Source organism: Vanessa cardui, chromosome Z, assembly GCF_905220365.1.
Source record: "Vanessa cardui chromosome Z, ilVanCard2.1, whole genome shotgun sequence".
Classification (NCBI taxonomy): Eukaryota; Metazoa; Arthropoda; class Insecta; order Lepidoptera; family Nymphalidae; genus Vanessa; species Vanessa cardui.
The window spans coordinates 15,696,921-15,719,157 of NC_061154.1; the positions used below are offsets into that span (position 1 = coordinate 15,696,921).

The following is a 22,237-nucleotide window of genomic DNA, read 5'->3' on the forward strand; positions in this document are numbered from 1 at the left end:
AACAAATGATTGTAGATTTACCAAAGGCTCAGCCATAACTGCTTCCATCTTCCTCTCAGCCTGCACAGTGAACTCCGTGAAGAGGAGCCGCATCACATACTCCCCTGGTCTGAGATCGGTATCTGATGTAGGAACGAAGACACCCTTGCTGGGACCCCATGGCAGCATTGAGCCTAGAAAAATTATTTTTTTCCTAATAGTTATCGATTTGTATGTCATTATGTATTTTGAACATTGCCCATATAAAAGAAAAACTTATATATAATTCTGTAATTTGTTCTTTGTGGTATACAATTATATTAATTATACAACATGTTAAATCTATTAAACATTAGACTCTATAGGCATGTTTTTATCAAACACTTGTACACAATATAAGCATTCATCCTTTTTCCTGTTTGTATTTTCAAATATATAAAGATGAATTAATAGTTGGTATTATTAATTTTTAGTTATAACTGAATCGTAACGTGAGCAAGAACACTAGCCATAGATTGGTAATTTTATTTGATTTATTTGATTTTGAAGAATAATTTGGTTAAAAACTGATAAAATCAAGAGTGTAGCGTTTTGTTAAAATAAATTTGCCTCTTTGATTTACCGAATTAATGCATGATAATGCTAAATAAACTCTCACCTCTTGTCGAAACTAAAGATGCTAAAGTACTGCCAACCGCTCGTACATCGGCAGTGGGCCCGAGGGTCTTGTCAAGTGAGTTCTGAGTCTGGTCCATTGAGCCAGTTTCAGTGTGGTTCAACATATTGTCTATTGTATCGTGACGTGGGGGCTCGGACAGCACACTGCCGTCCGATTCCGCCTCGCTTGATACCATAGAAGAAGGTGCTTCTTCAGTGCCTGATGCTGAGAAAGTAAGGAAACTTTACAATAAAACTATAATAAAGAACAGCTAAATTTATAACTTAATACACTTTTACAAGCGAGGAAACTGCATTCAAATACTGGATAGTGATCATTTCTTTTTAAATTTAACCTAGAAATATTAATTTTGTGCAAATCAAAACATTTGTTTTAATGTGATGTTAAGGATACTGTGATAATGCTCATTAATTTTATGGCAAATCATATTCCGGAAATGGGTTAATGTTTAAATAAATAATGATTGTAAAATACCTAACATATACAAACCTGATGCATCTTCGGGGTGGCCGTCTGAAGGTATTGTACTCAAAGAGTCGGATTCCTCCGAGGTCATCATTTTGTATATGCAAATTATTAATCAGCTAAGATGGGAATATGGTTGATTTGTGATTATGTCACTAAAATAGAAAAAAAAAAATACAAAACACAGAAATCATAATACTAAAAATGTGATTTAATGGATATGAGATTGAATGAAGTGTTCGTATGATAAAGAAAAAATAAGGCAGCTAAAAATAGCTTTTAATATGAATTGACTATGATTTATGTTGTGACAATGGTAGTCCTGGTACTAAGGCATTGAAACCAGGTCTTTTCTGTTGCATATAAATGAAACAGGACTTTGACGTAAAAAATCTGATAAGAACTTTGCATATATTGACTTATATGTTCAGGCTGTTATCAACCTTGGCAACAAGCCTTTGTTGAATGAACTAGTATCTAGTATTAAGTGATTCATGATATTCTAGGAAGCATAGCAGTGACATTGGGTCTGCTTCGCATTTTACCTTTGATAACATCATTAAACAAGACTCCCATCTGCAACATTGTTCCTAGAAGAATTTAAAGTAGTTTAACTTACAATATAATAATAGTACAATTAAAAGTAAGAGACAAATTCACTTAGCAACAAAATATATGCAAATTGCTTATGATATTCCAATAAAGAAGATTGTAGTAATTTAAAAAAGCATACACTTTTTATATTTTGTATAGGAAGGCAGAGTAACATATTGTTTGTTTACTGTATAATTTATAAACAAGCTCAGAGTTATAATAAATATATTTTTTTAAATGTGTGATTTCTTTATCAATAACAATTTTAAATCTATTAAACCTCGTGCTGTTTTTCTCAGTATTGCATGGTCTGTGTAAGCGGAAGTTATAACAAAGATTGTGTAAATGGTCTTCGAAGACTTACAACTAGGCAAACTTGCATCACAGTACAACAATAACAATGAAATATTATATACTATTCTATGTCATTAAACATGATATGTATCTAGCTGATAATAAGAAATATGTGAATTAATTTGTCTGTCTGCTTCCTTTACATAAATACTTGATAAAATTCTTAGTTTCATATTATAAGGGAGGCACATTTATAGTTAGCTTGATTTCAGTACACAAAACTTTGTTGACGATGAAAAATAATAATGTAAGGAAGTAAAAAGTTTTTAAATAAATATAAAATTCGCCTTGCTGAATTAAACAAATTGAAATGCAAAACTATACAGCTTTATATAAATTTCATAAGTCTTACAGTTAATAGTTTATCACTTGAACCAAGAATAGTGTACCCAATGTACAGTAATGTACAATTCATAAAGAAGGGAGAAAAGTATAATATAGTTTTACATAATTTAAACAAACAAGTTTATTTTTATTGGATAAACAAATAAATTCATTCAAACTATGACATTATGGGACATTAGCAGAATATTGCCGTGTCTCTAATGCAAATAGAATTAACTTATTGACAAATTATTTATATTATAAAATTCAAATACTAAAGGAGAGTACATCAGCCTATGTGCCTTTCAAAAAAGGAAGTTTTGTAGATAATGACAACCTAACAGTGTATATGACTAATGCATTCAAATTAAATTTCATTAATAAACTGCTGTTATGTATTGTTATTAGTTTTTCTGACACAATTATAACTAATGAACAATAAGTACAACAATGTCTTATAATAATAGATATTTTTGCCATTTGAAAAGGTTATAACTATATTGTATATGCCAATAGAAAGATACAGGCACAAATTCTAAAATTTATACATTCCACTAGCAATTAATTTAAAAGTACACAAAAAAAATATTAAAATCGCTATGCAATTTTCACAAGCATACTCAAATTAAAATAAAATATAATTAAATAAACCAGATTTTGATTTGTTAAAATAAATAAAATAGATGCAAAACTGTTAAGATTAATTCATCACTATGATTCATTGAAATAAATTATTGTCATTTGAAATGATCACACAGTACATAAGTTATGGTCATATTATTAGTTGATATGTGTATGACTTTATAGTAGCTCAATTGTGTCTCAATAAAGCTTGTTGATTTCAATACTATTTTTAGTACTCATACACTAATTGTATATCTTTGTCATTTCAATGAAAATATTATGAAATAAACTCAAATCGAGTTATTTACAATAAGTATATTATCAAACACATTATTTTAGTAATACTTGACACACAATCACGGAAAATGTAAAGTTATTGTTGATAACAGAAGATTGTTTTGATAAATTATGCTATTCTTTTGTTATATTTTGTTTCATATATTTTATAAATTAATTAAACCACCAACAGATGTGACGTTAGTGTCACAAATACAAGAGATAAAAAGTAATGGGAAACAATAATAATAAGCAAACTTAACGATTAACGAAGAATAAAATCAATACACATTATAATAATTGAAAAACAAAATGCGTTTAAAATACCTCGGTTTTAGCTCGGCATTAGTCCTGCTATAACTCGAAATATTAACATCTTGATCAAACAAATAAAACAATCAGGTACAAGAAAACTAAATTTTATCGAATTTTCCACAATCACCCCGTCATTGGCAAATTAACAGTTTTATTAAGTTTTTGATAGAGATTTTAGCATTTATTTGACACATTGGTTTATACGACCAAGTTACGTATACGCATTACTTTAAGAACTTTTTAAGGTCACTATACTATGGAATTAAATCGATTTATATTGTCTATGACGATAACACTATACGCTCCAGTTCAAGCAGTCCCAAAAAAGAGGTGTTTTCATTCGTGTTATATTTTATCTAAAAAGTAATTCATTACTATAGTCAAAACCTAAAATGTAATTTTAGCTTGAAAAATATTAATAACAAATGTATAGTATTAATAGTTAGTCTGTATTAAAGTTTAATTCCTTCCCTAGCTGGGAGGTATAAAATTAGTAGAAAAAATTACAAATTTATCTCGGCACATATTGTGTATCTGTTTCTTCGTAATTTCAGGGTTGTACAATAATAAGTTTCGAATGGCAATAATTTCGAACGTCATTGTAAATCAATAACATTGACCAAATATTATCTACAGTTGTGGTATAACCAAAAATATTTTTTAATAATTTCGAAACATTTTAGGAAATGTCTCTGGCATATATGGTGACCGATACCAAAAATGTAAAACAATCCAGCAACACTAATTTGAATAGTGAAGAATAATCAACGTTACATAACCTTAGACATAATAATTATAACAATTTTTATTGCTCATTATTTTTTCCGTAACGAATAGGAAATTTGCGGAAATTTGCAATCCTAATGACATCGATGACAGGATCGATGGTAATATGTCAAACGTCAAAGTGACGTTTCTGGTTTCATTTGGTCGGGTCGGATCCCTATGTTTTGAATTTTTTGTAATTTTGTCTCTACTAGTGTCTAGCACAACTAAAAGCTATTAAGTAGTAGAAGTATTAAGTCGCCCGTGTGCTAGAATGGGCCGGGCGGCCGGCCGTTTATCGTAGGTTTTTTGTATGAAAACATGCCCTTTTCCTTAATTGAATTCATAATATTTTTTTAAAAGGTCAATAGCTTAGCCTTGAAAGGATAACAGACAGACAGAGTTTCTTTCGAATTTATAATATTAATATGGATGCAAAATAAATCTGATCCAAAATTTTATTTAATTGCTAAGTTGTTATAAACTTTTCTACCGAACAATAACAATTCATTTATCTTGTATGTTGCATCAATGTATATTATTGCTATTATGTTCGTCAAGGAGTTGAATTGCATGATACGATACAAATAAGGTCATAATCCTAATATTTTAACTCTATACGTATTGCTCGCTCTGAAATAGTAAATTGGTTTAGTGCCAACAAATAACAAAATAAAAAATATGCTAATTTTTCCGCTGAGGTTAAATAAGGTTAGTAATGCAAGCATCACGAGGCGCGAGCGACGGGAGCGTGGCCGGGTGTGTTCTTTTCTCGATATGTCAACATTCTGCACTTTCGCAATTTAAAGCTTTGGTCAATGTTTCTAAAATTATAAGAAAGGTCCAAAACGACGTTGCACTGCTTGTAGAATAATGATCGCCGTAATTAAAGTATATATACAATATATGTTTATTTATCTCATGTTTAATACCATATGGGTGCATTCTGTAGCTGTTCTAGCCTTATTTACTTGCAATTTGGTATAATAAACAGAATCATTGTTGAATGTAAATAAAAATGAATGCATGCGAGATTATTATACATAAAAAAAGAGTTTTAAAAATGAATATGAAATTGTAATAATTATATAGTATATCTCTTCGGAAGACTTTGCAGAAAATGACATAAAAATCTTACTGATTCGGACTTTTTTTTTTTGTTTCTTTTTTATGCTTGCTGTTGGCGGACGAAAATATGATGGTAAGTGGTCACCACCGCCCATAGCCAATGGCGCTGTAAGAAATATTAACCATTCCTTTCATCGCCAATGCATCACCAACCAATATCAAGTACTGCTGTTTTTTTTATGGTATAGGTTGGCGGACGAGCATATGGGCCACCTTATGGTAAGTGGTCACCATCACCCATAGACAATGACGCTGTAAGAAATATTAAATATTCCTTACATCGTGAACGTGCCACCAACCTTGGGAACTAAGATGTTATGTCCCTTGTGCCTGTAGTTGCAGTGGTTCACTCACCCTTCAAACCGGAACACAACAATATCAAGTACTGTTTGGTAGTAGAATATCTGATGAGTGAATTGTACTAACCCAGACGGGATTGCACAAAGCCCTACCACCAAGTAACTTTTGAATTGATAGACAGTGCGCAAGAAACTTTGTGAAAATAATTCATCGAAATGTTACCCTTGAAAATACAGTAAAAGATGCAGAGTGATGCAGTGACCTTAGATGCGTAGAAATTCGCAAAGCCAAAGCATGAAGTAGGTCGGAAAAGGCATGATTGTTAGGCAATGAATAAGAACATACGTTCAAATGGAAGAATCAAGTACTGGAGAGTACCCGCCCAGATGTGAGAATAGAGCAGTACTCCATGTGAAGCCAAACAGTCTAGTATAGTTTTAGGCGATGGGCCGAAGTGAAGTATCGTCTTGCCTTGCTGAGTACATCCAGCCTTTTATACGTTACTTTGGCTTTACCTTCCGATCGGTAAACTTAACCCCTATCTTGATCCAATGCCTTTCATTGATGCAATCCCGAGAAATATTAACACGGCCTGTTTATGAGGTACATAATATATACGATATTGTCGTCTGCATAGCAGTGAATGTTACTGACCTAAAACAAGTCATTAATATGAAGACAAAAAAGAAATAATAGGAGCGACGCCGTTTTACATAAGCAACTACAACAGGGGTGGGATTTGCCAACAATAAGCATTGCAGAAAACAGAATGAACATTTGCATACGTATCGACGCCAGAGTTAATAACAACGTTTAGCTCATTCGGCGAAAAATTAATTTCCTCATAGATAATATACAAAAAAGGACCGCAACTCATCCCAATTCCCCTGTGTAGTGCCACACTCACCGGTAGTCCACAAAGAGATACCGTGAAAAGCACGCAACCGGCACTGTACTCGGGACGAGACATTGTTTCGAATTCGACGATCACAGAAGGTAACCTGGTTGCTGTTCGGATGATAAGTCAGTAAAAGTTCTAATGGGGAATATATATGATCATCAACATACGGTATTCGCATTGGAGAGGGGACCAGTCAAGCCATATGCTAAATCGAAGTCAAGAACAAATCCCGCCTGAGCCTCCATCATGAGCGGTAATTCGTGATGCGTACCTTTCGGCGTGGTGGGCGTTAATATCGTCAAGAATTAAGATGTCGGGGAATAGAAAATAAACAGTATGTAACCTGTAGTAAGTTAGATGTCCTCAATATGTCAGTCACGCGTTAACTTGCAGATGATCGCAGTCTACGCGCAGCCAGATAATGGATAGGTTATTACTGGATTACGGTTATAATTGGTGTGTAGCGATATGATAAATAATAAGCTAACCACAATCTACTTATTTAGACATACCATAGCACATACCATAGGTTGCCATCCTAATAGGTTGTCACGGGATCGCTTAGGCATATAACTGTGGCACATCTAAAGCTTGCCTTTGAAACTCTGCATGGCCTGCTGTTAAAACTTCTATGTGTTTTACGAATCATTGTTACAGATGCTGACAGTATACACTTACAGATGACACTTTACAGATTTGTAGAAATCTTTTGAGGACTGATTTGACTTCCTATTAATACTACTAGTGTTTGTAGAATATTATCCATTCTTTCATTTTCAATATAAAGTCAACGAAGGTATATAGATTACTTGATCAATACGTATATCATATTTATAACCTTAATTAGTATAAAATGTGGATATTTTGTGGTAAAAGGTGGTGTCGGATGTCTGTTGGAGTTAGACCAGGTAAAATGAGAACCAGGTAAATGCCACCGCACGGAGAGTCGCGTTAAGCTGTAAGGCGACCACATAAAAGCTAATACGTTAACATACGTTAAACTTTTGTTTATAAATGTTACTCGTGAATTTGTTCGGTATTCAGGTTGCAAATAAAACTCATTTTTTACATTATATGTTTTAAGTGTAGATACTGTTTTGAGAGAGATGTTTTTGTACTCAGTTAAATGTTTTAATAATTTCATGAATTTCCTACGGTTTTCGGTTTCCAAATTTCCAAAAAGAATTTAAATGACTTCCTATATAATAAGAGGCATTCTATTTAATGTTATGTAATTTTTGTTGTATTCATTAATTAATTTGCTGCAATTAGTTGTAGGTAATTAGGGATGGCATTTAAATTCTCAAGACATAAATTTATTGAAAACATCGGGTTTATTTTATTCGTTGGTTAAACGCTATAAGGTACTAAACAAAAAAAAAATAGAAAAGTGTTGCTTTGAAAACATTCAAAAATAACGCTTTTTAAGACGACTTTTTATATTTTAACTATTCATATATTTATATATGTCAACAATAAGCATCAAATTATTATTTAATGATTTACCTACATTACATTAAAATTTTACTAAGTTGGTAGTTAAATATTTTTCATAACGAGTTCTCAACGATATTATCGTTCTACAGTATTCTACATCTCAAAGCTACTTCGAATTATTTCATACGATCACGCGGCGACCCGAGGAATATATCCAGTTTGTAAAGAAGCCTTGTTGAGTGTGGATGTGTGTCAGTCGCCTGATATTCGGTGAGTTAAGTCTTAAATAAATTACCTTATTGATAGTGTAGGAAACGGACCGAGACACGGCAACTTTTTTTTAATTTTGATAACAGAATCGTCCCATGGCCTATCAAACCTGTTTGGGCGGCCGACTGGTGTGGACGAAATTGTTTTCGTCATTTCGAATACGTCGTTAATTCCCATGCAGTTAACTGTAGTTTGATGAAATTTTTATTAAAAGCTTTGACAAATTCGAAAACAATTTTTTGTTTTGTTTTAGTAAAACATGAAGAAGAACAGTTTGGAAGCGTCGAGCAGCGGCAAGTCGGAAGCCACGGAAACGACCCCACTTGTAGCCAAAGTAAGTGTCCTTCGCTATGTTCAAACTTTGTAATAGATGCAATTGTTATGTTGTCGGTACATCCACATGTTAGGTCAGATCGTTAAAACGGATGTCTTGACAAATTGATCGTGTTTAAATTACATGAATCGATTTTGATTAGAAGTACTTACGATAGATCTAATAGTGAAATATTACTGTCAATGTGATCGGTAGTTTATCTCGTCTATACCTACATGAAAATTTTTTACAACCGTCATTTTATAATTCTCGTGTCGCTACATAGAATAATATTATCATAACATTTTCGGTGCTATTTATAACTTTACATTTATTTATAATTCTAATTAATTTGTTATACCAAGGACATGAGATTCTGTCTGAAGCTTGGATTATAATATATATCTGACATATTAAAGCTTAGAAACCGGTTTCGTAATTTATATATGATAGGATGATCGTTCTCAGGCTTAAATATATTATTTTGTTGCGCAACCCACATAATGAAGGCAAAAAACCATACAAGTTCTTCTGGTGTCAGGTTGCTGCGATGTCGAAGGGAAGTGTCTAATGAACTTTTAACAACGAACGTACAATTAAACGGAAATATAGATATTTATATCTATTTTAAATTTATTCTATTTTTCTACACCAATATTTGTAAAATAAAATATATTAATGTGTAGTAAATGATATCAGTATCTACATTCTGCGGTTAGATTAAATGGCTTTTCTAAATTGTAGTACTACTTAAGAATACATTTGCTGGAATAATCCCTTGAAATACCATTTACGTACGTAGGTACTTGCCTTTGCAAGAACTTAAGTACGTAAATAGTATTATCCAGAAATATTATAGTACATTTATTTGAAATGTCCAATCATTTTATTATAGTTACAATATCGACGTATAAAAAATTTTAGTAAAAATAAACACTCAAAATTAATATAGGTTACAAATTTATGTAGATTTTGTTTCTCTTTACGATAATGATCTTTATTTGAAAATTACAGTCGCCAAGGTTTTTAAAAAATCGATACTTTCATTTCGAATGTGTTCTCATTTAATTTCAAGTTTCTTCCATATAAGTAAAGACAATATTTATCTGGTGAAAACTCGAGTCAACTTCATCTTGTCTTTATAAATCACGAAGTACCTACAAGTATGAAATGTGTATTATAATTTCCAGAGCATGCCCGCGTTTTTATATTCGTACTACGAATACAGTTTCTTTTTTATATTGGTATATATTTCTCGTCTAATTTGAATATTTGGTATTAATTGGTGTTAGAATGATTGCCGAAGCTATTTTGGAAAGCTTTTTTTTTCTTAATACCTGTATTCGAGATTTGAATGCGCGCTCATTCTATTAATATATAACCTATAAGATTATATATCTATCCACCTACATTAAGGAATATTGAGCGTAAAGTTGCAGCTTTTACATTTATGGTTTTATATTTAAATACCTAATATTTTGATAAGAAACAAACAGCTTATAATATAATATGACACGTATGCACGTGGTTTTATGATGGAGGCGTTTTAAAAATTAAAGATCTAAGTGCGTACCCATTTTTAATTACCTGCTAACCGCCTTGGATTTGTAAGGTTGAAATTAATTAGTTATAAATATCTTCTATACAATGTTTTAAAAGGAATATATATAGTAAAGCTATATATACCTACATACATATAATAAGTATCGAATCTAGTGGTATCTTATTCCGCAGTGCTAATAATAAATCTTACTTGATCGCCATAGGTTTTTTTCAATGCGTTCATTCAAATCAAGTCTTGTAAATAACGAGTCATTGCAATGTGTCCACGACAAATATTATTCACAAAAACAAATTTTGATAACGATTGATATTATGACAAAGAAATCTATAAATCTATCATGATTTTTTTTTTAATTTTTAGATATTACACGTATAAATTAAACAGCTGGAACTTAAGACCGTATTAATAATATGCTGTGTGTGTTGTACGTAGAAGATATACCGAAGACTTATAATTATTTCTACAACGTTTGTCTTTACTCATAAGTGGCATCAGCATTCGTTTTAAAATAAATAACAAGATAAATACTTGATACTTCAATATTTATAATCAGACTAGGTATATATTTATGTTAGCCCTAAAACTAAAGCAATATGAAACGTATACAAAATCAGACAAAATATTTTCTTATTAGCTATTGCAGGTAGGTGAATAATAAGAGTTCCTTTGCAACGCACTGCTGTAACGGCTTATGTAGTAGGTATATACCCAATAATATGGCCTACGTATTTTTATATTAATTAGATTAATAATAAGGTCTAAATTTGAATGTTGTTATGATGTATTTTAAAAATCTTATACAGGGAAATTACTTAAACATTTCTCACAAGCGTGTTGGAAACGAGTTATTTTAAGTACACAAGTTATAGTAGATTAAAATAATAATAGTTTACATATACACAGACATATATTTCACAAGAATTCTTGATGTTAAATATGGTCTTTTATTAAAAATAAATTAGTAACGAAATCTGTTATTCGAATATTTTTATAGATCAATTTAAGTCATTAAATTGTCATTAAATTCATTTGTTACATTTGTAAAACAATTACTATGTAAGTTATAAAAAATATCTATGTATGTATTACAATAGATTATTATTATATAGACTTTATGACTATGTTTAAAGATTTATAAAAATTAACAATTTAATTCATTAAATGAGACAGTATTTATTCAATTAAAAAAAAAAGAAAAAAGGTGTCAGACTTCAAAATATCATTTAAATAAAAAAATGTATAAATTGTTATAAGTGGTTTTGCTTATTCTTATCATAAAACCTCGCTTAATTAAATATCAGGTTATCTGACGACTAAGTAATTAAGGAAACCTCGAAAATATTTTTCGAAATTTTACATCATGAACCTTCTATAGCAACTGTTATGATTTTACTTATAAAGTACTCTATTCATGCGTGTCCCAAATACATACGATGGTTGTCTTTAAATATAAATAGTCATTTCTTATCATTAAACAAGTATTTCACTGAAAAGTACACTCACAATGGAACATTGTTTGAGCAAATGATAAGTCCAGTGACTCGAGATCTCTACAAAATATTTACGTCAGTAAACTCGTTTTTAATAGAACTAGATTTTCCACGTGGTTTCACCTATGTTAATCACTACCTTTCCGTCCGTGTGGGTCATAGCGAGATGAAATGTAACGTAGCTTACCATTACATAGTATAAAATAAAATCGCTCACCGCTTTCTGTACCTATGTATGCTTAGATCTTTAAGATTACACAACGGATTTTGATGCGCTTTTTCCACAGATAAACTGATTCAAAGGAAGCTTTATATGTATTTATTATTCATTGCACCCGTGCGAAGCCGGTCGATAGTTGTCAATAGTGCATCTAATGTAAAAATGTTTTCGAATCAGACTATATGTGATGTTTGTTCTAAGATTAACGCAATCAAATAAATGATTTATTCACCTGTATGATATAATTTTAGTATGGATATACACAAAAGTATTACACGCGTAGAAGTTTACTATCTCGTAATTAAATCACAAAAGGAAAGGGGGAGAAGACCCATTATGAATATATTTACATTATTTATATTTCAAGGTTGAATTTATTTATTAAGAGACATAAGAATTAACAACATTAAATGCTTAAATATATATATACAAATATGAACTAAAACTAGTTACTGTATAAATCTTGACCGCGTGGAATGGTTGAATTAAAATAGATCATTTATTTGATAGAGTAAGCTGCATTATGAAAATAATTCTTGTTTCCAATGTCAACATGCTTTTAGAAAAGTTTGTCGAATACATATGAAGAAAATTTTCGTATTTTATGAAAAGTAAAAACATAGTATTTTATAACGTCTTTAGCTGATATTTTAAACGGTTCTGATACGCTCACTTATCTTCCAAAATATTTAACTACCTATTAAAGCAACATAGAATTTAATAAGAAAAATAAAAAGTATAATCCTATAGTAGTTAAGGCAAATGTGGTAAGTTAAGGCCTATGTGGTAAAATCATGGCGTAGGTATATATTTCTTACTGATAGTCTTGGTATTGGCTCGACCTGCGTCTAACGGTTCTGTGTTTTAGGTTGAAAATGGCGGCAATGGAGATGACCCGATTAAGGAAACCGGCGGCGGAGGACTCTCTATGAAACAGACGGCTTTCCTGATCGCCGGGGAAATGGCCGGCAGCGGTGTACTAGCTCTTCCAAGAGTTCTCGTTAAAACTGGTAAGACTTAAGTAGACTGTACAAGTCCTTTGTTAAACAACCCATTATTACAATTAAGCGATGCGAGTTATTTCAAAATATGTAGATGTTAAATTATTTTATGCATTTCTGTGTTTGTATTTATATTTATAGAAATAATTATATAAGTAAACAAAGTTATGCTATATGACCATGACATATACCGCTATGTGTACATCATACTGAGTAGATGATGAGAGACGTAATATTTTATATGAATTTAAATATATCGACAACAACGAAGATATAAGCTGAATGAATATGAATGAGCCTTTAATTGTTTTACATTAGTTCAAATATTCATATTATATTAAACTTTTGAACTTACGATCCCAGTATTAGTATTTTTTGTGAACATGATTTTATATGAAATGTATTTATAAGGCTTGCGTTGTCTTGCCATGCTTGCTTATTATGCGAATAATAATGTGTAGTTTTGCGGGCGAATTTTAAATCGGTGTCTTATTTTTCATACATAAGGCGAAGAACTAAAACATTTTGTATTTTCAATGTTAATAATAGGAAACATCTTAACCTCGACTTTTGTTCTACTTGATTGCCTCGTGGGTTTAGTCGCTAGTTTAAAAGACTATGGATACAACTTAATAAAGATGTAAATCAAAAGTTAATGTTTTCTAAAGTTATTTTTAGTATTTAGTAGGTGTGTTAAACTACTCTCGTAAAAAACTTGGTGTTGTTCGCCAACATTTGGGGAATGGAAAACGTCCTGTGTTATATAATTGTGTGGCAGAATATTTCCTCCGCAGTGCAAAGTTTTCTAGTCTTTATTGTTGATTGAAATTGGTCGCGATTGTCGTGAATCGTGATCGAGAAATCCTCTGTATTCAATATTACAGTATCTATGTATTCATGTTAGAAACTTTCGATTGGCCAACCACAACGACGAGATCTTCTACTTATATAGTTTTACGATAACTTAATGGAAATGTATTCGGCGAACACAATATTATACATTCAGCGTTACGTTATCTATGTATGTGTATATAAGGCTGTCCGAGCTAGATACCTGACGGAAAGCCATCGCTCAATATCTTATGTCGCAAATGCGACAATGATTTTAGTTATATTATAGCTTACTCTCTTGTTAAACCCAGAAGAGAATTCAGAATATATTCATGCTGTTTGGCGGTTTACCATATAATGAGTAGGTGGTACCCAGAAGTTTATGTAAGCCGTATTTATACATTTTCGAATACTCGTACAACATACGAACGGAGATAGTAATCTATTTAGGTACTAGATGAAAACCAGGGTTCGCTCGGTAAAAATAAATAAAACTAAACAAATATAGATATAGTAACTACCGTATCGAAATTGTTATTTGGAACACACTTTCGGAATTAACCGTCACCGTAAATATTAAACATGGCTGATCGATGAATTTCTTGTTGTTCTTGGATTTATAATCGAAATATCTCGATTATACGAATTTTGTCGATACATGTAATCGACTAAAAAATATAATTTTTCCGATTCGGTCTATCATAGTCCTGCACGAAATTAATAATATATATAATCGAATAATTACAGTAAATAAAAAAAAAACAAATATAATTAAAACAAACAAGCTGCGTCATATTAATGTTGCATAAGATTTTTAAACGATCAGTTATATATGTATTTTCATAATTTGATTAAACATTAACTGGCTCACTTAAAACTAAATTTCGAAACTTTAAAACATTGACCACGAATCTGTTTTTTTTTCCGAATCGAATTTTGTCTCTTTTCTATCACTGGGTTTCGAATGAGACGATAATATGCCAGAACCAGTTTGACATGTGGTTATGTAAATGAGCCGGACTATCAACTTCACAGTTTTCAGATTTCGTCGTAGTTGATACAATAAAGTTACCTATTTGATTATGATATTTTAATAATTATTTGTGTATTCTAGCACTGTAACTTCCCTTTGTCCTCTTCTATTATACTTCGTCCAAATGCGTACGTACGTAGAAAAATATAAAAAAAATAAGTTGCTAGTTATATAAATCGGTGTTTTTTTTCTATTTATATTAATATACGCTATGCGACTTGATATAATAATTATGCAACCGAGCGTGGTAGTATATTCTAAACATAGCATTCAAAAGGTTTTATAAAAAAAATATATAATGTTATGAGATTATTTTAATTTTCTATAAATATTCTAATATTACTTAATGGAAGTTATATTAATGAAATACAAGATAACGGTTCTTATGAGATATTAAACGTCTAGATTTTTAATGATTTCTGTATTGGTTTTTAATTGCTATGTTCTCTAACATCTAACACATTCTGTAACGATTGATTGCTCAACACTAATCTTTGACGGAAACACAAGGTAAACTGGAACCTATTTTAAAAATAGAACCTTTACCTTTGTTAATGTCCATTATATACCTAAAACTCATTCACCTAAAACTTCTATATAAGATGGAACGCGTTTTGTGATACTTTCAATTATATGATGTCGTAGACCGTAGCTGCTTTAAATTTTAACGATTGACCTGACAAGTGTGATTGTCATGTTAATTTAATTCTTAATTTAATTTACCTCATCAGTTTTCGTACATTATAAAACGTTGCTGTATCGCCTCAATAGATGACAGGAGGCCTGGTACGTTTTTTTTCCCAGAGAATCGGAACTGCGATTCCACGTGGAAATGCTGCAAGCTTTCATGCAAGTATTCCACGTGGTATTGATTCATACAATAACTATTTTTAATTCATATCTCTATATATTAAGGGCTAAATATGTTCTCGTGTATTAATTCCGTATTTAAATTTAAGTCCATGTTCTTTATTTAGATATAATTCTAATCAATGCCACTTTTATTTTGAATGTAACATATAAGTCACAATCACCACCTTTTGTAGGTAGATAGCTATTTGCCTAAACTGTATTATGCATCTACTGTATGCTCTTTCTTGCACGTGCTAAGGTTAGCTGGTAGATAAGGCTATATAGCTTTAAGCCCGCCTTTTGCTCAATTTATTTTTTTTTAAATAGTTGTGCAATAAAGTGAATAAATAAATAAATAAATAAACCTTCCAATTAGACAACAAGTATAAAATGTACTGGATGAAATAGCGTTCATTCGATTTCGTTGAATCAACGTATAGAACGCGAACAAAACAAGTATTCATTTTATAGGTAGATAAATTTAATAATTCATGACAAAAAAAAGAACAAAATTCAAATTTAAATGACCAGGATTATTTGCGATTTTCTTATTTATATATGCGAGATTTGGTTGATATTGAAACTTTATGCATAAATTCGCTATTTTATTGGATAGATTAGGTAAATCCAAATATCATAATTACCATTGCGAGTGAATAACGTATTATATACCAACGCGATAAATATCAGACTTTTTATAGTTTTTTTTCAAGGTTTAAGCATGTCATTAGATCTATCTCGGATCAACTCCTTTTGTTCGTTCGTAGAAATTTGTATTAATCTATATTAATATTATCTCTTTCACGACCAAACCGCTGAACCGAATTTGATGGAATTTGGTATGAAGCTTTCTTGGTGATGGGCTTTGTGCGAGCCCGTCTGGGTAGGTACCATCCACTCATCAATTATTCTACCGTCAAACAACAGTACTCAGTATTTTTGTGTTCCGGTTTGAAAGGTGTGTGAGCCAGTGTAACTACAGGCACAAGGGACATAATATCTTAGTTCCCAAGGTTGGTGGCGCATTGACGATTTAAGGAATAGTTAATATTTCTAACAACGTCATTGTTCATGGGTAATGGTGACCACTTACCATCAAGTGGCCCATATGCTCGTCCGTCAACCTATACCATAAAAAAATGAAGCTCTATATTATCTAATCATAGACTACTTTTTGTGTGACACAACCAACGCCCTAAAACGAGCGAAGACGCGGGCGGCTCCTAGTCTTTAATAAATGTAGTCATTGTCGATAAAATTATTCATTTGATCAATATAATTCGACTTCCCAGATTCGTAGTTAATTCAATTGGGAAAAGTGATACGCGGTAGCTCGTTGCTAGCTAGTAAGCTCATTAAATATCTCCTTGGCTTATATGACTAAGTGAAAAAAGTAAGTTTGTAAAGAGCAACACTGCAACTAGCTGGATTTGGAGTAAGATTATATTTTGTGTTAACTTTAATGTTATTAAAAGTCTTTGCAATAATTAGTTAATTGTTAAGAGCTTTTTATGAAGTTGTTAAATATTTTTTCAGAAAACGAATTTCATTGTAGCGTAGCATTGCATTTTATCCCATTTTTATACTTATCAGAGGCTGTAATACATATTAACTACCTCGATAACTGATGGAGATTGAGATTATTCAAAATGTTTTGTCTACAGTGAAATTCGTTTAGTTATAGGAGGGTAATAGGTGAAAAATATTACAGAATCATATTTACTAAATTTATAGCATACGAGTACGTTTATTATATACACTGCTGAGATTCTTACTTCTTTAGTATTCTTTTAAAACTCTTTGATGTTCTGAAGTTTTTAATAAAGCACATAATTTTATAAATATACCTCGTGACCGAGGATTAGATAATTCCCCCCTGATTGAGCCATAGTAACAACTTTCTAAAGTAACTAGCAAACTGTGTAGGATGAATGTGTGTGCCCAAACATAGATGCACTCTAATATTTCGATGCGACGAACATCCGACCCGATTGGAGATATATGTTGTGATCAACAGAACGTGCTTTTAAAATTCAGAAATTGAAACACTGCATTATTTCTCGATAACAGAAACTTTCTATTTGTTTGTACGCTTTGCGAAAGATCTAACACTATCACTAAAAGTTTATGTTATGGTTTATGTTTAATCTCCATGTAAAAAAAAAACTTATTTTCTAGTCATACTTATTTCGAACAGTAGTAACTCTAAGTAGATGTGTGTTCATGTATCTTTTTCTTCATTCTAGGATGGGTTGGCGTGCCCCTCATAGTGCTGATGTGCCTTATCGCAGCATTCAGCGGGAAACGTCTCGGCGACTGTTGGACCATCATCGAAGGTCGTGACCCTGAAATGAGGACCAGAAAGAGGAACCCCTACGCCATCATCGCTGAACAGTCACTGGGAAAAATGTGGAGGTACATATTTCCTCATGTTTATCTTAAATATAAATATAAAACACGTTTTAATTTATAAATAGTTTCAGAATCCACCTTAAAACATATCTTATTTAATCTCCCACGTCTTTTCGCGCCAGTAAAGACGATTATTAGCATTTAAATGGTATAAAACATAAAATTACGAGGCGGAATATTGAAAAGGTCAAAGTTAGCGCATAGTTTCATTAACAACTAAAATTTAAACCTTTTACACGCTTTTTTGTTTACGTTACGGGTAAAATTCAGATGTTTCGTATTTTAAAATGAGTCAAACAATATTGCATTTAACTTAATACAAAAATGTTATTAATAGCTAATAATTTGAAGTAGTTCGGGAATGCTTGCTTTGCTCTTAATATCTGTGTAAAATATAATCGATCTTAGTGTACCTATTTTATATTCCTTTTGTGAAAAGGTTCAACGTTAGGCATTACTATATGATAAACATTATGCATTTTAATGGAACTGCGGCGTACACGCTTTATCAGCGAGTTCTTAAAACGCCTTATAAAATCTACATTCTAACATTAAATTAATATTAGTGTCATTTCATGAAGAGTAATTTTAGTGTCATTTCAAATAGAGTAAAATTGATCTTAGCTTTAAATGATTGTTTGCTAGCATTTCGTGCTTAGGTAGTGAGTGCTTAGAAACAATTAACACATAAGAAGTTTACAAAGAACATTATCATTACATGAGCGTGTTTTATCGATTTAGCATTTTTTTTTAAATAAGGGAAAGGACAATCCCCCTATGAGCAAATGATTAGTTAGGAAGTTTGACTACAGTGACAGAAAATGTATGAGCAAATCACTTTAAAAGTAATGAAAGATTACATCTCAATGCTGGTTAAACAGTTAATTAACAAAATACTCTGTAATTTTCCTCAGTGTTGCTGTATCCCTGGCGATCATAATTACACAATTTGGTGTGGCGGTGGTGTACTTGCTGCTGGCTGCGCAGATCGTTGAGCAATTATTCCTGACCCTGATGCCGACCGTCACCATTTGCATCTGGTACCTGGTTGTGGTCGGTGCGATGACACCACTTATGCTTTTTGGCAGCCCTAAAGACTTCTCGTAAGTAAACATTTGGAACTTTTCCTTAAAAAACGTAGACACTATACAAAAGTTTTTGTTTTAAATTATAAATATGTTTCCATCCTCACTGGATATTTATCATTGTTAAATATATTGTTCTATATTCTAGATTGTCTTTTGTTTTTCAATAAGGATAATGTACATTGTTTTAGTAATAATTTGGTCCAATAAAAACCTTAGAGAATGTGTTTTTTCTTTTTTTACAGCTTCATGGGAGTCATTGCTTTCTTCTCAACTTTCATAGCTTGCATTCTCTACTTCATTCAGATGATGAATGACATTAGACCATTTGGCACGTTCCGTTGGGGTATTCACGGTTTCATGGATTTCTTCCTTGCGTTCGGCACAATCATGTTCGCTTTCGGAGGCGCTTCTACCTTCCCAACTATTCAAAATGATATGGCTGATAAGTCCAAGTTTAACAAGAGCCTGCAGTACAGCTTCCTTGGTAAGTTTATTAAGTGTGAATACTACTTTGCCTATTTTAATATGTTGAATCAATTCTTTTCATACTTAGAGGAAATATTATCATTGCCCTAAAGTTTATTTTTACAGTATCATTTATGAAAGGAAGTTGACGATTCACCTGAAATATATTTTAGAGATAATATATCAATATTTTAATTGCTCTATTTTGTTGCAGCGATCCTGGCTTTATATATCCCAATAGCAGTAGCGGGATACGCAGTGTACGGCGAATCTGTCGGCCCCAACTTTATCACTTCCCTGTCAGCCACCCCATTGACTCTCGTCGGTAACGTGCTCATGGCGGTTCATCTTGTGTCCGCTTTCATCATCCTCATCAATCCAGTCTGCCAAGAAATGGAGGAGCTTTACAGTATTCCTAGAGGTATTTGACAGTAGTACTACTTGACGACTTTATACTAATCTGCCACGAAGTACAAGCCAAATAAAAGTAATGGCATTATAGTGTACACAACAGAAAAAAGACAAATACCCATTTTTATCTTATTGTTACAGATTCAGTAGGATACCGTACACTGGTTCGTTTGTCTATCATGGCGGGTATACTCTTCATTGGAGAGAGTATTCCCCGCTTCTACACAATCCTGGCCCTTGTCGGTGGTACTACAATCGCCTTACTGACTTTCGTGTTACCCTCATACTGCTACCTGAACCTCGTCAACCAAACTCCAAGAGAGGGACAAGCTCCTACGTAAGTAATTCTTTTAATAATATATGAGTTGCTTACTATAATTATGACGAGTATGTTTTAATATGACAAAATCATATCATGAGCCATTGTGAATGACAGGTTACAGCAACTAATGCTTATCCATATATAGCCATCATACAGATAAAGCCATTGACATTGGTGCTGCAAAAAATTTTGGGAACTGAGGTGTTATGCGTAGGTTTGTGTAATGAAGCTGGTTCTGTCACGCTTTGAAGCGAGATACAACAGAACTGAGTATTGCTGACGATAGGATATATGATGAGAGGAGAGTAGTGAGACGTAAACGCAAAATCGTGAAGAGAGAGAGCTCTTAAGGCCCTGGGACAAAAAGGAGTGGGGCTCTGAAATAATTGTCCAAATTAATAGGACACGATACATAATTGTGTAAATAGATAAGATAGTCTTAATATTTTTATTCTTTTTTATATTTTTTATGTATTAAAAAGGTCCTCTAAATCCGGCACTACAAACGGGTTTTCACAAGGCCTTACAACCGTACTCTTTGACCTAGAACAAACATTTTATTAAGTTATCGGTTTAGATCTAAAAGGAGTTTTTTTTATTACAGTGAGGTTGCTGGCTGGGTTAAGCTGGTTTGCTGGGAGGTGATCGTAATAGGCGTGGTCGGTGGTGTCGCTGCCACTTACAGCGCTACTAGCGCCATCTTCAGTACATCGCAAGCAATACCTTGCTACCTGCGGTAGAGCGCCATCTAGCGGAAATACTTTCGATGGGACCAATGGCGTTATTTTTATTCAACTACAGAGACCACCCTTGTCTAATGCATTATTTTCGTGTTTCTTATAAATATGTGAACGTGGTCAAATAATTACTTACAGATCACTTAAATAATTCAAGATACAATAATAATAATAACAAATGTAGTATTTTTCACTATTAATAATAGTGAACGTATTTTTATTATAATTACGGTAAATGTTACCGTAATGATCATTTACAATTAATTATTATCAAATCATATCTAAGAATTAGATATAATTTTCTTCATTAGCCATAGAGTAATGTTCTATGGTTAAAATCTAATTATAATTTTTTTTTATTTACTTCATTAAGTATATTTTTATTATATTCTAAATCATTGCAGGGAGACAATGTTGATTTACATAATTGATTATTGACAAATTATATAATCAAAAGTTTATACGTGTTATAAGGATATTAATCGATTACAACGATGTTGAAAATGTAGCGATGGTTACATTTTTCAACTAATCGTGCGAAGGAGTTGTTCTATGCTTGTAATAAGACAATTATTTTTAATTAAATAAAATATGGAACATGGTTTTTTATTTATAAAATAACAACTTAACATTTTAAATAAAGTTGTAAGCCACATAAGACCTAAAACATTATCAATGACAGTGTACTTTGTCGAATTACTATGAATTTGATAATACTTTTAAATATCTATAAAGTTACTAGCAGCCCACGCCGTTTTCGCAGTTCGCACGGGTACAATACTTATACTAGGTAAATATACTACAGAATTTGTTTATTTACGACATCACATTACAAACTTCAAAAATTATCAGTATTTCTTTACTATATTGCAAATGTATTATATGCAACACTTACATATACAAATACCTTCCTCTCGAATCACCCTATATATTAAAAAAAACTGCATCAAAATCCGTTGTGTAGTTTTAAAGATTTAAGCGTACAAAGGGACGCAGGGACAGAGAAAGCGACTTTGTTTATACTATGTAGTGACGAAGACAAGGTTCTCGTACCTTTATGTGAGCATTCGCGTGCATAAGTATGGGT

General features: G+C 31.9%; 2 protein-coding genes across 3 annotated transcripts in view; one reads left to right on the top strand and one right to left on the bottom strand.

Annotated features, from left to right (window-relative positions):
• The window catches only part of LOC124543224 (protein furry), a 134,098-nt gene extending 130,247 nt beyond the window's left edge, over positions 1-3,851 (bottom strand). Inside the window, exons 1-5 of the mRNA XM_047121356.1 lie at positions 3,623-3,851; positions 1,669-1,713; positions 1,148-1,278; positions 638-862; positions 22-173 (exon numbers count right to left, since the gene is read on the bottom strand). Of these exons, the coding sequence (XP_046977312.1) occupies positions 22-173; positions 638-862; positions 1,148-1,217 (447 nt within the window). The 5' untranslated portion in view covers positions 1,218-1,278; positions 1,669-1,713; positions 3,623-3,851. The remainder of the gene's footprint in view (positions 1-21; positions 174-637; positions 863-1,147; positions 1,279-1,668; positions 1,714-3,622) is intronic.
• A 4,425-nt stretch (positions 3,852-8,276) lies between these two features.
• LOC124543239 (amino acid transporter AVT1D-like) lies at positions 8,277-21,743 on the top strand. Of its 2 annotated transcripts, none has more exons than XM_047121381.1 (9): positions 8,277-8,411; positions 8,665-8,745; positions 12,867-13,008; positions 17,962-18,130; positions 19,042-19,230; positions 19,458-19,699; positions 19,895-20,101; positions 20,233-20,428; positions 21,018-21,743. In XM_047121381.1, the coding sequence occupies exons 2-9, from the start codon at positions 8,671-8,673 to the stop codon at positions 21,151-21,153; spliced, it is 1,356 nt and encodes a 451-aa protein (XP_046977337.1). In that variant the 5' UTR covers positions 8,277-8,411; positions 8,665-8,670; the 3' UTR covers positions 21,154-21,743. The 2 variants fall into 2 exon arrangements, with proteins under 2 accessions (XP_046977337.1, XP_046977338.1); XM_047121382.1 differs by lacking the exon at positions 8,277-8,411 and adding an exon at positions 8,457-8,598.
• Positions 21,744-22,237: the final 494 nt, after the last annotated feature.

Bases quoted from the DNA above. Each gene is read 5' to 3' on its own strand.
- LOC124543239 (XM_047121381.1), top strand. From the start codon at position 8,671: ATGAAGAAGAACAGTTTGGAAGCGTCGAGCAGCGGCAAGTCGGAAGCC. The intron at 13,009-17,961 runs GTAAGACTTAAG...TCTTCATTCTAG, and splicing joins AAGAGTTCTCGTTAAAACTG to GATGGGTTGGCGTGCCCCTC. The intron at 19,231-19,457 runs GTAAGTAAACAT...CTTTTTTTACAG, and splicing joins GGCAGCCCTAAAGACTTCTC to CTTCATGGGAGTCATTGCTT.